The sequence below is a fragment of the Orbicella faveolata genome, unplaced genomic scaffold (assembly GCF_042242905.1).
Source record: "Orbicella faveolata isolate gen_17 unplaced genomic scaffold, um_ofav_v1 contig_1, whole genome shotgun sequence".
In the NCBI taxonomy this organism is placed as follows: Eukaryota; Metazoa; Cnidaria; class Anthozoa; order Scleractinia; family Merulinidae; genus Orbicella; species Orbicella faveolata.
This window is the reverse complement of record NW_028301536.1, coordinates 28,654,361-28,670,838: the sequence shown is the minus strand read 5'-3', so window position 1 is coordinate 28,670,838 and position 16,478 is coordinate 28,654,361. Positions and strand designations below refer to the sequence as shown.

General features: G+C 38.6%; 1 protein-coding gene and 8 non-coding genes across 10 annotated transcripts; 7 read left to right on the top strand and 2 right to left on the bottom strand.

Annotated features, from left to right (window-relative positions):
• The first annotated feature begins 2,248 nt into the window (after window positions 1–2,248).
• Trnai-uau (transfer RNA isoleucine (anticodon UAU)) lies at window positions 2,249–2,359 on the top strand. Its single transcript has 2 exons — window positions 2,249–2,286; window positions 2,324–2,359. It is a non-coding gene; the product is annotated as a tRNA-Ile (tRNA).
• A 656-nt stretch (window positions 2,360–3,015) lies between these two features.
• Window positions 3,016–3,126, top strand: Trnai-uau (transfer RNA isoleucine (anticodon UAU)). The gene is made up of 2 exons: window positions 3,016–3,053; window positions 3,091–3,126. It is a non-coding gene; the product is annotated as a tRNA-Ile (tRNA).
• Window positions 3,127–3,845: 719 nt separating this feature from the next.
• On the top strand, window positions 3,846–3,956 carry Trnai-uau (transfer RNA isoleucine (anticodon UAU)). The gene is made up of 2 exons: window positions 3,846–3,883; window positions 3,921–3,956. It is a non-coding gene; the product is annotated as a tRNA-Ile (tRNA).
• Window positions 3,957–4,784: 828 nt separating this feature from the next.
• Window positions 4,785–4,895, top strand: Trnai-uau (transfer RNA isoleucine (anticodon UAU)). The gene is made up of 2 exons: window positions 4,785–4,822; window positions 4,860–4,895. It is a non-coding gene; the product is annotated as a tRNA-Ile (tRNA).
• A 770-nt stretch (window positions 4,896–5,665) lies between these two features.
• Window positions 5,666–5,776, top strand: Trnai-uau (transfer RNA isoleucine (anticodon UAU)). The gene is made up of 2 exons: window positions 5,666–5,703; window positions 5,741–5,776. It is a non-coding gene; the product is annotated as a tRNA-Ile (tRNA).
• Window positions 5,777–6,972: 1,196 nt separating this feature from the next.
• On the bottom strand, window positions 6,973–15,924 carry LOC110040940 (uncharacterized). Of its 2 annotated transcripts, XM_020746199.2 has the most exons (8): window positions 15,694–15,924; window positions 14,022–14,136; window positions 13,187–13,513; window positions 12,162–12,381; window positions 11,072–11,330; window positions 9,337–9,508; window positions 8,629–8,849; window positions 6,973–8,044 (listed from the first exon to the last, which is right to left on the bottom strand). In XM_020746199.2, the coding sequence occupies exons 2-8, from the start codon at window positions 14,089–14,091 to the stop codon at window positions 7,700–7,702; spliced, it is 1,614 nt and encodes a 537-aa protein (XP_020601858.2). In that variant the 5' UTR covers window positions 14,092–14,136; window positions 15,694–15,924; the 3' UTR covers window positions 6,973–7,699. The 2 variants fall into 2 exon arrangements, with proteins under 2 accessions (XP_020601858.2, XP_020601857.2); XM_020746198.2 differs by lacking the exons at window positions 14,022–14,136; window positions 15,694–15,924 and having other exon boundaries at window positions 13,187–13,951.
• On the top strand, window positions 10,052–10,162 carry Trnai-uau (transfer RNA isoleucine (anticodon UAU)). Its single transcript has 2 exons — window positions 10,052–10,089; window positions 10,127–10,162. It is a non-coding gene; the product is annotated as a tRNA-Ile (tRNA).
• Window positions 10,594–10,704, top strand: Trnai-uau (transfer RNA isoleucine (anticodon UAU)). Its single transcript has 2 exons — window positions 10,594–10,631; window positions 10,669–10,704. It is a non-coding gene; the product is annotated as a tRNA-Ile (tRNA).
• On the bottom strand, window positions 11,374–11,484 carry Trnai-uau (transfer RNA isoleucine (anticodon UAU)). Its single transcript has 2 exons — window positions 11,447–11,484; window positions 11,374–11,409 (listed from the first exon to the last, which is right to left on the bottom strand). It is a non-coding gene; the product is annotated as a tRNA-Ile (tRNA).
• Window positions 15,925–16,478: the final 554 nt, after the last annotated feature.

Genomic DNA, 16,478 nt, shown 5'->3' with positions numbered 1-16,478 from the left:
ATCGATTGAAAATCGTATTGTTTGGACCTGTATTTTTGAAGCTGCGGGAAGCAAGGCGGAAGGAAACATTTCATACAATTACCGATTTCACATTGTCACACTTTTTAAGTCGTAACTCCAAATAACCAATGTAAATTGATCTTAAAGTTTGCAGTGAAATTCGTCGGATAAATAAAGCGAAAAGGATGTGTTCCCTAAGCGGTCCGCAGATAATGTTACGCGGTCATATTTTTGACGCTATTGCACAGAATCTTTGTCGCACTGCTGATTTCCAAACCTTCGAAAAACTCTGTGAGTCTAAAAATTTTGTTATCATGTAATTCTAAAGGATTAATCTTCGACTTTCATCTAAATCGAAAGAGAAATAAGTGTTGGTTAGCGGCGTACAGTTGCAATCTATTTACATATCAGTATAACGCTTCTTTATCATGATCAGATCACACAACTTTGCCGGTTATGTTATAAATACTGCGGGATTGGAAGATATAGGTTGTCGGTAGTATTTCTAGAAATTGCTGGTTAGCTTTAAGCAGAAAATTTATGAAAATAGCGTTCGAAAGTTTGCGGAACAAATTCCAGTGAGAGTTCTTCAATGGTTCTCACAGATTCAGTTCGCTTGTTTCGGTTCGACAAAATCAACCATCGTTTACGTCTTTATTGCACCATTAGCCGATCATCGCCAGTAAATTGTACAGTATATCTTTCTTTAAATCTGGAATATTGCTACAACAGCCGATAGCACCTCTGGAAGGCGTTTCAGCGCACTTTTCGAATGTGTATTGCACCATCCTGAAGGAAATGAGAGGACGTGAGATATCCAACCTTCCTGGGTAGACGTCACAAGAGCCGCTGGACCCATTCTCCTCAAACTCGGTCGTGAAACAACATGGCGGTGTTTTGGAGCTATTTTCGAGATTTCGCCGGGGCACAGAAAATCGAGGATTTAACGGAATCCAAAAAGTTTTTCGCAGAACTATTTCAAATAACAAGTAGATTCGTTTTAGCGAAAAAAAAATTTTGGGGTTAGGTGCACTTTAACCCTTTGAACACCAAACTTTCGCCAAAAATACCGTTTTTAACCGTTTAGTCAGGTTTTTTTAGCTGCCATGACGCTAAATAAGCCTAAGTTTTGCTAAAAACGCTTTGTTTTTACTAAAAGGAGAGATTTTTCGAGGATTAGGTACAAAATTGAGCAAAACTTCAAGTCCGGGCATGCGCACAAGCCAATTTTTTTTTTTTTTGCTATTAACCGTTATCGATTTCGTTTGTTGGCCCTTTCCTGTCTGTTTTTCTCGGCCCTTTTACGCTGGCTACCTTTTGCATTGTATGTTCTTTCTGGCTGCAGTGAAAAGTTGGATGTTAATTACGGGCGAAGCCTAGAAATGGACCTTGATCAATCATAGGCGTTGTGGACCATTTTACCACCGTTTTTGCACCAAAACTGAAAACCTTGTTTTTCGATTTGCCACGTCGGAATGTCGTCGATATCTAAACCTGACCATCATTGGTGCGGAAAGGGCTAGCCTAGCACTACTATCTGCTTATCAAGAATATCTGATGACATTTATATTGATGACGTCACAAGTGGTACAAAGAGCACGACCATTAATTACGCGTAGTTGGTATTCAAAGGGTTAAAAACTGGATCTTTGGATAATGTACTTCAAGATCAAAGATCAGAGTTTTCGTTGGCTTAGCCATTATACCATTATACCATTATACCATTATACCATTATATCATGCTCTACAAATTGGGTGAGTGTACGAGTAACCTTTCACTCTTATTTTAATTTAGTTTTCTATATTCTGCGGGCTTTTTTAAATAAAACAATTATTCCACTCGCGCTTGTTGGATAAGAGAGGGTTATAGCCAACGAGGCGCGTAGCGCTTCGTTGGCTATGTACAATCTCATATCCAAGGCGCGCTTTGTGAAATAATTGCTAATATAACTTTCGCTAGACCTGCCGTCCCAGATATCCAAGAGATCACCCGGTATCAGTTTTGGACTACAAATGAGAAACAGTTGGTTTCAAGAAATATTTTTTTTTGCGGAAGTTCCAGTTTCACTTTCAGTTGTGAGAAAGAACTTTGATACTATAGTTTCCTATAAATTTTACATGCTTTTTGGGCCTTCTCTAATACAGCAGTCCATTTAACCGTAGATTTAAAATCAAGTGAGACTAGTTTATTATTGACATGTGTTATATCTGTTTTATGTACACAGCGAATCCCTTAACAGGTTACCAAGCTCCCGTAGCACAGTCGGTTAGAGCGTCGTACTTATAAGCAGTGTTGGCGTGTATTGCCGAGGGTGCTGAAGTAATGCGAAGGTCGGGGGTTCGAGCCCCCCCGGGAGCAGTGGTTTTCTTTTTTAATTAATTTATTTCAGAAGAAATGTTTCCTTTTCAACATGAATATGGAAAATAATAAAAGAGATTTGAGCAAATCTTTTCAACTTAATTATTTCGCCGATCCATTCCCTCGACCTTGAGGTTCCCGCGTTGTAGAACGGTTCAATCTTTTGGCAAATCACAATGTGCTAAATTTTATCGTTACATAAGCTAAATGACATTTCTATTAAACAATTAGATTATGAGCTCGAGATTTCTATTGCGTGATAGCTGACGAGGGCGCAGCCCTCGTCAACTATCACGCATAGAAATCGAGAGCAAATAATCTAATTGCTTTAGTATAAATCTACTCGTCGTTCTAAACTTTATCTAAATCCTCTTCATAGACACTTCGAAAACGCCAAGAAGCGGCCCTCATTTTGTTCACAAGGGCACATTGTTACGCTACTCACTATCTATCACAGAATAGATAGTGAGTAGCGTAGCGAATCAGAGAACGGCATTCGTGATAGAACGCTTGTAGATTTATACTAATACGATACAGCATTTTAGACGGAACAGAATGAATACAAAGAGCAAACACTGGTACTGCTGCTGGCATCTAAAAATGAATTTTATTTTGTCATCTATCATGAGTATCATATGAGGTGTAACCATCATCCAGCTCCCGTAGCACAGTCGGTTAGAGCGTCGTACTTATAAGCAGTGCTGGCGTGAATCGCCGAGGGTGCTGAAGTAATGCGAAGGTCGGGGGTTCGAGCCCCCCCGGGAGCACTGGTTTTCCTTTTTATCTAATCTTGAAAGAAAAGTCTTCTTTTTATTTAATGAGCATGGTGCCGTTGGTTGACGAGAAACCAGTTACGTTCAGCAGATATGTTTCAGATCAAATTTTGGCCTTTTATCAGTTATTATTAAAACCTGGTTCGTCGGATAATGTGATTCAAGATCAAAGATCAGAGTTTTCATTAGCTTAGCCATCATGGTATATTAGCCATTATACCATGCTCTTCAAATTTGGTGAAAGTACGGGTAACCTTTCGGCGCGTGATTATTCTACTTTTAATTTAGTTTTCTATATTGTGCGGCCTTAATAAAACAATTATTCCACTCGCGCTTGTTGGATATGAGATGATTATAGCCAACGAGGCGCGTGACGTTTCTTTGGCTATCTACAATCTCATATCCCGGCAATGCGCGCTTGTGGAATAATTGCTAAATATAACCTTCGCTAGACCTGCTGTTCCAGATATCCAGGAGATCACCCGGTATTAGTTTTGAACTACAAATGAGAAACACTTAGTTTCATGGGATATTTTTCTTGCGGAAGTTCCAGTTTCACTTTCAGTTGTGAGAAAAAACATTTTTGATACTATAGTTTCCTATAATACAGCAGTCAATTTAACTGTAGACTTAAAATCAAGTGAGACTAATTTATTATTGAAATGTTTTATATGTGTTTTATATACATCGCGAATCCCTTGGCAGGTCACCAAGCTCCCGTAGCACAGTCGGTTAGAGCGTCGTACTTATAGGCAGTGCTGGCGTGAACCGCCGAGGGTGCTGAAGTAATGCGAAGGTCGGGGGTTCGAGCCCCCCCGGGAGCAAAATTTTTTTTTTTAGTTTACTTATTTCAAAGTTTCCTTTTCAAGATGAATATGGAAAATTATAAAAGAGATTTCAATAAATTTTTCCAACTTAATTATTTCGCCGATCCATTCCCTCGACCTTGAGGTCCCCAAGTTGTAGAACGATTAAATCTTTTGGCTCGTCACAATGTGTTTAATTTTATCGTTACATAAGCTAAATGACATTTCTATTACGATACAATATTGTAGAGGGAACAGAATGAATACAAAGAGCAAACACTGTTATTATATCTCTCAGTTAGTACGCGCGCAGTGATTGGTCAATTTAGCGGGCCGTACTCTCCTGTACGGCCCGCTAAAATTTAAAGTTGGTTTTGTTGCCAAACTTTTTCGTGATTTATCGAAAAGAGTTCTTAACTTTTATAGCTTAAAACTTTCTTATACTCTAAATTATGTAATAAAGCCAGCTAACGACTTAAAAACAGTGTCAAACTGACTCGTTTTGCTTTCGAAGTGTCAGAAATTTGAAGCCTTTCCGAGTCCGCGTGAATAATAGAAATCGTTTCCTAACCCGTCAGACACACAGTACAGATATAATAAATATCTTACTAACCTCGTCTTCTCGGTCCGCACTGTAAGTTACGGATCCTCGTTTTTTTTCCCTTCGATTTATGACCCGCGCGCTTCGCGCTTCCCGCCATAAATCGAAGGGGAAAAAACTCGGTTCGTAACTTACAGTGCGGACCTCGAACTCGGTTAGTAAGAGGTATGTACTGCTGCTGGCATCTAAAATGAATGTTATTTCTGTCATCTATCATGGGTATCATAAGGTGTAACCATCATCCAACTCCCGTAGCACAGTCGGTTAGAGCGTCGTACTTATAAGCAGTGCTGGCGTGAACCGCCGAGGGTGCTGAAGTATTGCGAAGGTCGGGGGTTCGAGTTCCCCCGGGAGCACTGGTTTTCCTTTTTATCTAATCTTGAAAGAAAAGTCTTCTATTTAATTTAATGAGCATGGTACAGTTGGTTGACGAGAAACCAGTTACGTTCAGCAGATATGATGCTCAATTTCAGATCATATTTTGGCCTTTTATCAGTTATTATTAAAACCTGGATCGTTGGATAATGTGATTCAAGATCAAAGATCAGAGTTTTCATTGGCTTAGCCATCATGGTTTATGAGCCATTATACCATGCTCTGCAAATTTGGTGAGCGTGCGGGCAACCTTTCGGCGAATTTTTATCCTAATTTTAATTTAGTTTTCTATATTTCGCAGTCTTTTGAAATAAAACAATTATTCTACTCGCGCTTGTTAGGTATGAGATGATTATAACCAACGAGGCGCGTAGCGCTTCGTTGGCTTTCTACAATCTCATATCCAACGCGCACTTCTGGAATAATTGCTAAATATAACTTTCGCTAGACCTGCCGTTCTGAATATTCAAGGGATCTCGCGATATCTTTTTGGACTACAAATAAGAAACACTCGGTTTCAAGGAATATCTTTATTTGCGGAAGTTCCAGTTTCACTTTCAGTTGCGAGAAAAACATTTTTGATACTATAGCTTTGCTTTAAAATTTTCATACTTTTTGCATTGGGCCTTCTCTAATACAGCAGTCTATTTAGCTGTGGGCTCAAAATTGATGTTCAAAGTAAACCTTATTTATTGTTGAAATGTTTTATATGTGTTTTATATACACCGCGAATCCCTTGGCATGTTATCAAGCTCCCGTAGCACAGTCGGTTAGAGCGTCGTACTTATAAGCAGTGCTGGCGTGAACCGCCGAGAGTGCTGAGGTAATGCGAAGGTCGGGGGTTCGAGCCCCCCCGGGAGCATTTTGTTTTTTTTTTTAGTTTACTTATTTCAGAAGAAAAGTTTCCTTTTCAAGTTGAATATGGAAAACAATAAAAGAGATTTGAACAAATTTTTTTAACTTTTTAGAACCTGCGATCAGAGGCGATCATCTCGGTAAGTTTTGTAGCCGATATATCAAGCGAGATCAGTCGACTTATGATAATCCGGGAACGTATGTGTAAAAATTCAGGAGAACTCGAAGCGAGCGATCAATCCGGCTAATGCGTTTGATGTCAGTCTTGCAGCTTTCTTTCGCCCTGGATGAAGTCTAGAAATACTGTTCAGAAAATTATTTTTATAACTCCGCTTAGACAGAAGTAAAAAGGATAATGAAAGAGATTTAACGACTAAATGTGTTAGAGAATAGTACTGGGAAAGCGTTCCCTCACGGAATCTGCAGTGAAGCCGTAATTCAGTTTTCTGACAGCTCACAGGATACAGTGACTCATGGTTGGTTGAAAACGAGCCACATTTTCTGCAGACAGAGATACCTAAAAATTCATACCACTTCATTTTCATTTAGGGGATAAACGCGATATTTGTCGTGTGGAGCAGAGGTCCTGCTCGAGAGCATATCTTTTTAAAATTGTAATATCAATGAAAAGCAGGAAGTAAATATTATACAATAGGGTCACGAGATAAGTAATTTTCTAGATTTCGTAAAATAAAAAGCTTCAGGCTTGTAATGTATAGCCCTCGGACACTATATGCTCCTTAAGCTTCCAACCTCGACGACCTTGTAGGTCCTTATAGGTCTTACAGTGGTCGTGCCACGAGGACACCGAATGCTGTTCATGATCTTCTTATCTTAAGTTTTATTTGAAAACTAATAATTGTTCAATCTGTTTATTTTAAGTTTCCGGATCCTAAGATGGTTATTGGGCTGCCAATTTCAACTCGAGATGATACGAGTGAGGTGAGTGAGGTGACAAAACCTATTAGGAAAAAATTACAGTTTTTCAGACGAGAGTCGAACCCATGCCCTTCCGCACACTACTTGACGAATGGCATATAATGCTACGAAAGAAATTACAGTAGAACCTCCAGTAACGACCACCTCTTTTTATCGGCAAAAAATTTGTCCCGAACATGTTCATTCACAAGGTGGCCGCTGTAGAATGGTTCGTCCGCACAATAATATGTACTTCATAACTATAGACGGAACCTGGAGAATTACTTTGATAAATTTATATATTTTTATTCAAAAACTGAGAGTATTTCTAATCTACTGTTGGTTTTACTTCGTGCCTTGATAGTTACAGTGATGCAACAAAAGCATACAGAGTACGATCACTGCAATCACGACGGACTATGAAACAAAAGGCCATTTCCGAGATACCTTGTGCCTCTGTTTCAAAACGAGTCCTGGTGCAAAACATTTCATATTAAATGAGTTTGATTTGTATGAAAAAGGACCTCTGGCCGGAACACGTTTTCTTATGAATGGTTTTGCCTGAAGACTCGTTTTGACACAGAGACAAAAGGCAACTTGGAAATGGCCTAATCTGATGAAAAAGTTACAAAATGTATAACAAAAAGTGCAACAGAATTCGCAATTTTAAAATTCACGTTTGCACTTGTGAGCCTTGAGCTAGCTCCAACAATGCTAACAATATTGAATGCATTCGAAGATGTGAAGTTAGTCTATCATTGTATGGATTTTCAACTAAGCTATGTCTAGGTATTCTTTTGATGCTAAGAGTTTTTGGAATGTCCGACAATAACATATAATTAGGGAACCTTTCGAAAAGGCACATCTTGGTCTAGGCCACACGTGAGCACTACATTTGTGACCTTCTTCCACTAACGGAACACTTCCCATAAGGGACCTTACACGTGGTCCATAGAATGCTCCACTTTGGGAATTCGACTACGTTTGTTTCTATTTCGGAAGCATGCTTTTCTCAGGGCTTCTTTTTCCTTGTCCAATAATGTCTTTGTTGTTTTAGAAACATGAGTTCTAAGCCTGACTTAAGTTCAGAGTCAGAGGGTAAATATTGATCCTCGACTAGTTCATCCTCAAAATCCGCTTCAGTTAATTCCACTTCATCTTCTGAAGTTGTAAAGCTGCTTCTCCGCGAAGAAGCTGTGTAAACTTGTTCATCCAGTGAATCTACTTTGATTCCATCGCGGTTTGATCGAATATGTTTTATCACCACAATACCAACCACAGCTCCTAATACGACGATACCAAGGACTATGCCAGCTGTTGTTACGACTATTGAGGTGGTGTTCTCTCGTTCAGGGACCTGAGAATGAAGAGATTTAGCGCAAAGAGTTAATTTTGTTACGAAGATGAACCAAATCTATGATTACTAAGACTGATATATTTTTTGGTAAACTTAGGATCTGTCCACACTACGCCGGTGCAATTTGAAAACGGAGGTTTCACTCTGAAAACGCATCAAATGTTTTCCGTCCACGCTGAATCGGAAGAATTTGAAAACCCAATAATCACCGGTCTTTTTGGATTTGTGTTTGAGGAAAACTCGGTCAAGGGAATCACACGATTATCAAGACACTGTCGTTTTTGTAAAGCTCCGTTTGCGTGACGGATTAGTGTGGACGGTACTGGCCTAACCTTAGAAATAAGGCTGTGTTTCTAAATCTCACGGCGTAGTGTGAAAACTGCCTGAACCAGTAATAGTCAATCAATGATCTGACCATTAGATTCCATGACACAAATTCTCAATCGGTCAGTAATCATAATTTACCAGCAGCATCTTCCAAAAAAATAATATCGATCTAGTGATCGCTTATCTTTTTTAACCACAAACAATCGCATATTTACAGAAAATATTTTGTTAAATTTCGATCTCTGTACTCGACTTACTCTGATCGTTTTTATGATTGTCTTTGTTCTCTCATTTTTATTCGTTTCTTTGTTATGTGGAGCAGTGCTAGCAAGAAATGCATCCATCATTTTCTCTGAGTTTCGCAGTTTCTCCAATTCCTCCAGTTTGTCAACTTGTTTTTCTTGCGGTTTTTTCTTGTGCTTTATAGATCCATCTTTAAGAGGGATCTTCCTAGAAGAGGAGTCTTTACTTTTATGGCCTGCAGAAAATGAGAAATACAATGTAAAACATTATATTTGCATTCACACGATTATCTATGCGTTATAAATTTAGGGTTTAAAAGGTACAACATTTGCCTGATGCTGTAGATTTAAGATTTGATCAATGCTCAACAGGAAAAGAAAAAATATTAAGAAACACCACAAAGAAATAAATATTATTGAAACAAACTGTGAGGATAAACTAACATTAGGGAAGAAATTAATATACATGCTAGTAGGCGATTTGTGTCCGCACGTCGAATAAGTGAAGAAAAATATTGTATATTCTTTCCCTTTCTTGAGAAACCCGATCTGAACGCTTGTGAAACTGTCGCCGGATTGGGGACACAGGAGTGAACTATTTGACCTCGCTAATCTGACACAGTTCACGTGTCATACGTATACATGAATCGCACCCGTCACATAGCACACTGGTTGCGATAAAACTGCATTTATAAAACAGAACGCAAGGTTTTTTTTTCATACCTGAAACCAGACTGCCGTTTTGTTTCTCTGGCGTGTAGTAGCAGAGAAAAAACATGTGATCTTTCTCCGCCCGATGGATGCCGTACGGACATTCGCCACCCTCGTAATCAATATTGCCTCGGTCCTCGTCGTCAAATTTGACGAACTCTGTGATCACATTCATTCCCTTCACCTGAAATATGACAATATATTTTAATATAATGCAACTGTTAGACCAAAAACGTTTGATTAACAGTTTGAACGGCATAGACTAAATAAAAAATTTAATAGGTAGGAGTAGAATACAAATCAGTGCGAAAATGAACAGAGCTCAGTGTTAGCTAGAGCGGCTTTCACCTGAGTACATTCCCAACTAATTCGCATTTGCTTTGGTTTTGCTTTACTATGCAGAACAATTGGTTTAAAAATCTCGCGCTGCTTTCTCAACCAATCAGTAGTAACAAGAGACAATGAGTGGTCTCTTGGTAGCAAAACCTCAGTAAACTAATTGTAAGTCACTCGCACACGTTTTCCCGCGCTTTGCATCGGCTATATGTGTTTGCTTGGAGTTTTAATTGGTTGACTGGATTGTCTATGCCCCTTTATGATTGGCCAGAGTAGTTCCTTTGGTTTTACGACACTCTTTTGAAAGCCTCTCTAAGCACGAAAAGAGTTTATTTTTTACTTAAGTCCGCTAATTCTGTTAAACAATAGAAAACACTCCCCACATCATCCAGCTCCCGTAGCACAGTCGGTTAGAGCGTCGTACTTATAAGCAGTGCTGGCGTAAACCGCCGAGGGTGCTGAAGTAATGCGAAGGTCGGGGGTTCGAGGCCCCCCGGGAGCACTGGTTTTCCTTTTTATTTATCTTGAAAGAAAAGTCTTCCTTTTATTTAATGAGCATCGTGCAGTTGGTCGACGAGAAACAAGTTACGTTCAACAGATATGATGCTAAATTTAACTTAAAAGTTTTAGCTGTTTATCACTTAGTATAACTTTCCCTAGAGCTTCCATTCCAAATATTTAAGAGATCACCCGGTTTTTTTTCAAATTAAAAATGAGATACACTCGGTTTCGAAATATTTTCAGTGGAAGTTTCATTTTCAGTTGCGAAAACAACATTTTGATACTATAGTGTCGCTATGGTATTTCCATACGTCTTAGGTCCTCTCTAATTCAACGGCCCATTTAGCTTTAATTATTGACACTTATTTAATATTAAAATATATGCTCTATACGTGTTTTGTATACATCGCGAATCCCTTAGCAGGTTATCAAGCTACCGTAGCACAGTCGGTTAGAGCGTCGTACTTATAAGCGGTGCTGGCGTGAACCGCCGAGGGTGCTGAAGTAATGCGAAGGTCGGGGGTTCGAGCCCCCCCGGGAGCATTTTTGTCTTCTTTATCGCGCAGTATGAAGAAATTTCGAAACATAACTAACTTGAATAAAATTTGGTTTACCGGTAAATGAACTCTCTCCAGTTTCTTACCTTCTTTTTGCACATCTCCAATTTATCATAACCCTGGAAAGAATGTGCCGTTTTAGAGCTTTACGTTTTGTTCGCTTCTTCGTTAAATATCGTGGAAAACTACCGAAGGTGGTCTGATCTAATCTTACGTACTACATTTTTTCGATAGTTTCTCCCTGAATTTCCCACTTTTTGGTTTCGTTCGCTCAAGCTATTCAGCTGTAAACAAAGCTGGATCTCAAATAGTGTTTGTTTGCTTGTTTGTTTGTTTGTTTTTGATAAACTCACCTTCTGGCAAAGTATCGAATCATAGGCAAATAACAAGAACGGAGCTTTGTTCGGCAAAGCGATTTCCTGGCTGGCAGAACCAGTTGTGCTGCAACAGAAAAAGATCTTGGTGTCTTCATTAAAAAGACCCTCGGGTAACACGCCTTCTCTGGAGTTTTTGTTGTCTTTGTTTTCGTCATCCCATATGACAAAACCCTCGTCAAGACCTGTAGGACAACTTGAGCCTTTCTTGTAGATGCAGTATTTTCCATCTGGCCACCTGGAAAAGACATACATGTAGTTAGGAAAAAAAAAAGGCAAAATGCTCCCGGGGGGGCTCGAACCCCCGACCTTCGCATTACTTCAGCACCCTCGGCGGTTCACGCCAGCACTGCTTATAAGTACGACGCTCTAACCGACTGTGCTACGGGAGCTGGATGACGGGTACATAAAAAACCCGCCTATATATTTTTTTTTAGATGCCAATGGCAGTATTTGTTTGCTCTTGGTATTCATTGTGTTCCTTCTACAATACTGTATCATAGTTTTTGCAACGATAACAATTAGCTTACTGTGTTGAGCCAAAAAGATTCAATCGCTCGTCAGCGCGGGAACCTGAAGGTCGCGTTAAGGTTGCATCAAGTGCGGGGTAAACAATAAAAAAAAAATGGTGCGCGGAGCAAGTGTTCGAATTTCGCTTAATTACATTACCTCTCTTACGTCTGAGGAATATGACATTATGATATATTGATTAAACAAAATTTAGATTCTTTTCACCCAAGGAATATTTCTAACGACCATTACGGATGATGATGCTTTTGAACTTTGATATCTAAAAAGGTGCAATTGACAGCTGGGCACAGATTTAGCAAATATGATGACTTTCTAAATTCTGTATCGTTCTTTACTTCTGCTCTTTTTATCATTATTGTTTTCACAGTGCGACGATAACTTTGTGCTGAAACCATTTCTTAGAATCAAACTTAAGACAAGGGCAAAAATGCACGCACTGCTGAGAAGTGTGGTCGAAACGCAAGATTTGGTTGAATGAGTTATCGGGGAGTTATTTTCTCAGTAATGGAGATAAATTTCGCAGAAAATTTCTGCCCACCTTCCTCCGCCTTCTTCGTCCATCTTGATGCAGAATTCATGTTTTATTCCTTCATCGCTGAATTCACCGGCCAAATGAAAACTGTCTGAATGCTGATTTTCCGTTCCATCATCTTCAGTGTCGTGAAACCTGTACCCAGTCTTCCATTCGAAGCCATCGGCCATGGGACAGCCATCAACTGGCTTAGGAAGTCCATAAGTCCCTGATGGCCATTTGAGCTCTGTTTACAAATAAAAGTTCATTAAACTCTGAGGACACTTCACTTCTGGCATATTTGCCCATATAATAGTCTGAAATTTCTACTAAGATCTAAACTTACATTTCAACGGATTCTAAAAGTATTTGTGTATTCGATTAAAATGACCTTTTTCAAGAGAGAATGCCCTCGCGTTATTTTTTAAAATTTTTTTGTCATTAAGCTTTTTTTAGAAAAAATGGATACCGGTATCTATAACAGCATATCTAAAAGAACGAGAAAAAAAATACACGGAGAACCTCCTGTAACTCCCATCTCCAATACATGGACAGTTCCGATAAGCAGACATTACATCTGTGGTCCCCGTCTGGGGGGACTCCCATCATTAAACAGTGACTGTTTTTCCATGTTGCAGGCAAATTCTTCACCATATATATATGCACAGACACCTATCATAAGATCGCTCTAAGGGAATTTACAGGAGTATCTGCTTTTTTCATTAAAAACTGGATCATTGGATAAGGCAATTCATGAGTTTTTATTGGCTTAGCCATCGTGGTATATGAGCCATTATACCATGCTCTACAAATATGGTAAACCTACGTGTAATTCTTTAGGGCGTTTCTATTATTATTATTATTATTATTATTATTATTATTTCATTTAGTTTTCTATATTTTTGGGCGTTTTTAATAAAACAATTATTCCACTCGCGCTTGTTGGATATGAGATGTTATAGCCAACTCATATCCAACGCCCGCTCGTGGAATAATTGTTAAGTAAGAGACCGTTACTTTGCCCGTACTTACCATTAATACAATGTACTCACCAGGAGTTGAAGGTAGTGACTTTTTACTTGTCCTAGGAGACTTCTTTAAGCGAGTGTCTTTTTCAACGCTCTTTTTATCTTTGTTTATCCTTTTGTTTCTTTTCTGACTGTTATCATTCAAGAGCTCTTCAAGACTTACATCTCTCTTGCTTTCCTCCACATTGTTGTTCAAGGTTTTGACGGATGCTGGGTCAATCGACGCTTCAGATTCGATGAGGAGCCCGGGCGAACTGGTGACTAGTGAACTTCTTTCCTGCCGCACATTACCAACAGTTCCTAGAATTCGAATCTCGGTGTCTGGAATTCGCTTAACGTAATATACTGGAGCTGCAAGTAAGAGAAAAATCATTGTGCCCTCCTCAATGTATGAAAATAGTTTTTCTCCAAGCTTAACGCTCAAATCGTCAGCCATGTCCCAAATGCACCATGTTCAATCAGAGGCCGCTTAAAGGTTAATATTTGTAATAAGTAATATATATGACTCTCAGTAAACGGCAGTGTTTTTTTTACATCGCTATACTATGGATATGAAATTTTTGATTGGCGACGACAGAGCTATTTATTTCTTGTGCCTTTCGTTTTCCGAAATCTTTATTTTTTGCATTAAGGAATTAATTAATGAAATGTTATATTTTATTTGTTTACTTTTATTTACTCAAATTCAATTACACAGATGATCAAAATAAAACAAAATAAAGAATTTAAAAATATATTTACAAGTATAAAACGGAGATATCTGAGTATTATACATGTAGTCACACAAAATGTACGTTATCACACTAAAACGGTATTAACCTCTGTCATTTTCAGTTGTATATCATGACAGGTATCTTACCCAAGTCATATTCCACAAACGAGCAGAGTTCCAGCAATACAACAAAAACAAGCTTGAAAGGAAGAGTCATCTTTCAGGAATTACTGGAATAGTATTCATCTCTATTGTAATTGAGCTGAAAAACAATGAAACAATACATTATTCTGTGATTATATAGGCAATCAAATTTTGGCAAACATGTACATACGTAAAAATGATAACTAAGCGCAAAAATCAGTTTGATACCCCATAGAGTTTAGATGACGCTTTGCACAGAATTGTTGAAAATCGTCAAAAACACTGGCTGAGCAAATATTCGGGAACTCGGGCTCAGCCGGAGTTCCGGGAAGACGTCGAAAGAAAAGGAAAAAAAAATTGAATCAAAACAGTCAGAAGAAAAAGTGAACTGTCTATGCATAAACTGCCTACTCCAATACTTCATATGTAATGATGTAATGGAGCAGCTCAGTCAAAATTGCTCTCAGTGCATACAACTTTGGAAATTTGTTACAAATATAATTTCGAGAGGCAGTCTTGAAACGTCGTATGCCCTGAATGCAGTACATCGTGTATATATATCTCGTATTGCATTGGTCGTGACTGGCTGCCCTAGCATACTAGTTCTCTAAGAGCACAGGTATTCCCTACAGATAATGTAGTCTCTGGTTCGTTTTCCTTTAGTTTGTAATGCTGCGTTCTCTACGTCAGGTAAACGATATTAAACGATGCTTCTGATTGATGTACAGTCATAGCACGGTAATCATCTCAACGAACCTTGAATCTCTCTTGGCGAGCCAGAAGGATTTTTATCCTACGGCAAAAAGAAGCATTCTAACATTTTAACCCCGCTTTTAAAGTCATTTACTCGTTTATTTGCACGAAAGTGCGAAAAATTTTCATCACGTAACTTCAAACACGTAATTTATCTAAACAATATTATTTACTTTAGCATATGAACCCACGTTATAGCTATAAGGACTATTGAAAGACGTTTAAACGAACCAGGGTGGCATCGAGTGGCAGCAACTGTCAAATTTTGTCGAACTGAGAACTTTGGACAAACCCCACACAAGTGAAAATAATTATCAATGTTTTATTTTGGGCTGGTCTAGCTCTTGTTTTGGTTTAGTGAAGCATTCACTTGGAAAGACTTCGACCACAGCTTTCGTAATTTTTAAATCATGTAAAGTTATTTCCCAATTTTTTTGGCTGATATCAATATTTGCGCAGTTTTTATTTTTAAACCATAAAATAACGAGAGATAATTAGAAATTTGATCCTTTTGAATGAAGAAATAATGCTATTGCTGAAATAGTTGATCTCTTAACTATTCACTTTTTACTACAATTAAAGCAATCTTCGAAATGCGACAAATCTGTTTCCCTATACTAAAATTTGTCGCTTAAATACCCACCCAGATAATTCAGTTCCGTTAGAGTAAAACCGTGTCAAATAAAAGAAATCTATTTTCATAGCTGCAACTAATAATCACGGCTAGCGTTTGTGAATTGAAACAAAGCAACCATAAAAACTAACAACGTGACTCGAACCCAAACTGACTTCATAGTATCTAACACAATATTCACCCAATCAAACATGAACACAGATTAAGACATTTCAGAACTAACTTCGCTCAATTATATCAATAAGAACGTTTTAAAACGTCTTAAAAATAATTCCCTATCGACCTTACCTTTACTGAAGGTTTTAGGGGTCCGCCATATTTCTTTTCACAACATTTCTCTATGAATAAATTAACACGAACCCTTCAGTTAGATAATAACCCGCTCAACCGCACAACAAACAGGTCTCTTATGACGTCACAGATTTCAAGCCCTCTTATTTCGAGACTGCGCTTGATCAATTGTTGAAAGAGTCAACGAGGGAAACTTGGCGATTCTTTTCCTATTTACTATCGCTTGACAGAACAGTGTCAAGAAAATTTGATCACTGGCATTTTACGGATGACTTGGCTGTCGTTTATATTAGAAGGGAAGGCTGATAACAGGTGGAGGGGGGGTGGTGCATTGTCGTCTGAAACAATGAATATATGGAGCGATGGGAGGACATTTTGGGGTTAGACAAGATGTCGCCACTGCAGGACAAGAAGCAGGATCAGTTTCAGTGTATAGAAATAATTGCCTATAGCTAGTTGTAACAACTGTTTCCTATTCGTGCTTTCTCAAGCGATTATCTTGTTTTAGGATTGAGATGATTGCAGCTAATGAAGCGTTTGACTCAAGCCGCAGACTAAACTCTCTCGCTCTATATACGCTGGGCGGATTTAAAAACGTATTTTCAGATAATTTTTACTTCTCTTAAACAAAGTAGACTGAACTAATTCAAGTTTCCGCCGGGAATGAGTGTTTCTGCCAAAACTGAAAAAGCGTTTGTATTTTTAGCAAGGCGACTCAGGCCCTTTGTAATTAGAGAAATATCTACGATAGTAGTTGCAGTGCTAGGTTAGGGTTGGCTTAC

What these genes read in the sequence shown, in the direction of transcription:
- LOC110040940 (XM_020746198.2), bottom strand. Translation starts at nt 13,598, where the DNA reads ATGGCTGACGATTTGAGCGTTAAGCTTGGAGAAAAACTATTTTCATAC. An exon ending in GACGAAGAAGGCGGAGGAAG is followed by an intron (nt 11,331 to 12,161) that starts GTGGGCAGAAAT and finishes TGTCTTTTCCAG; the next exon opens with GTGGCCAGATGGAAAATACT. An exon ending in CAATCATAAAAACGATCAGA is followed by an intron (nt 8,045 to 8,628) that starts GTAAGTCGAGTA and finishes CTTCATTCTCAG; the next exon opens with GTCCCTGAACGAGAGAACAC.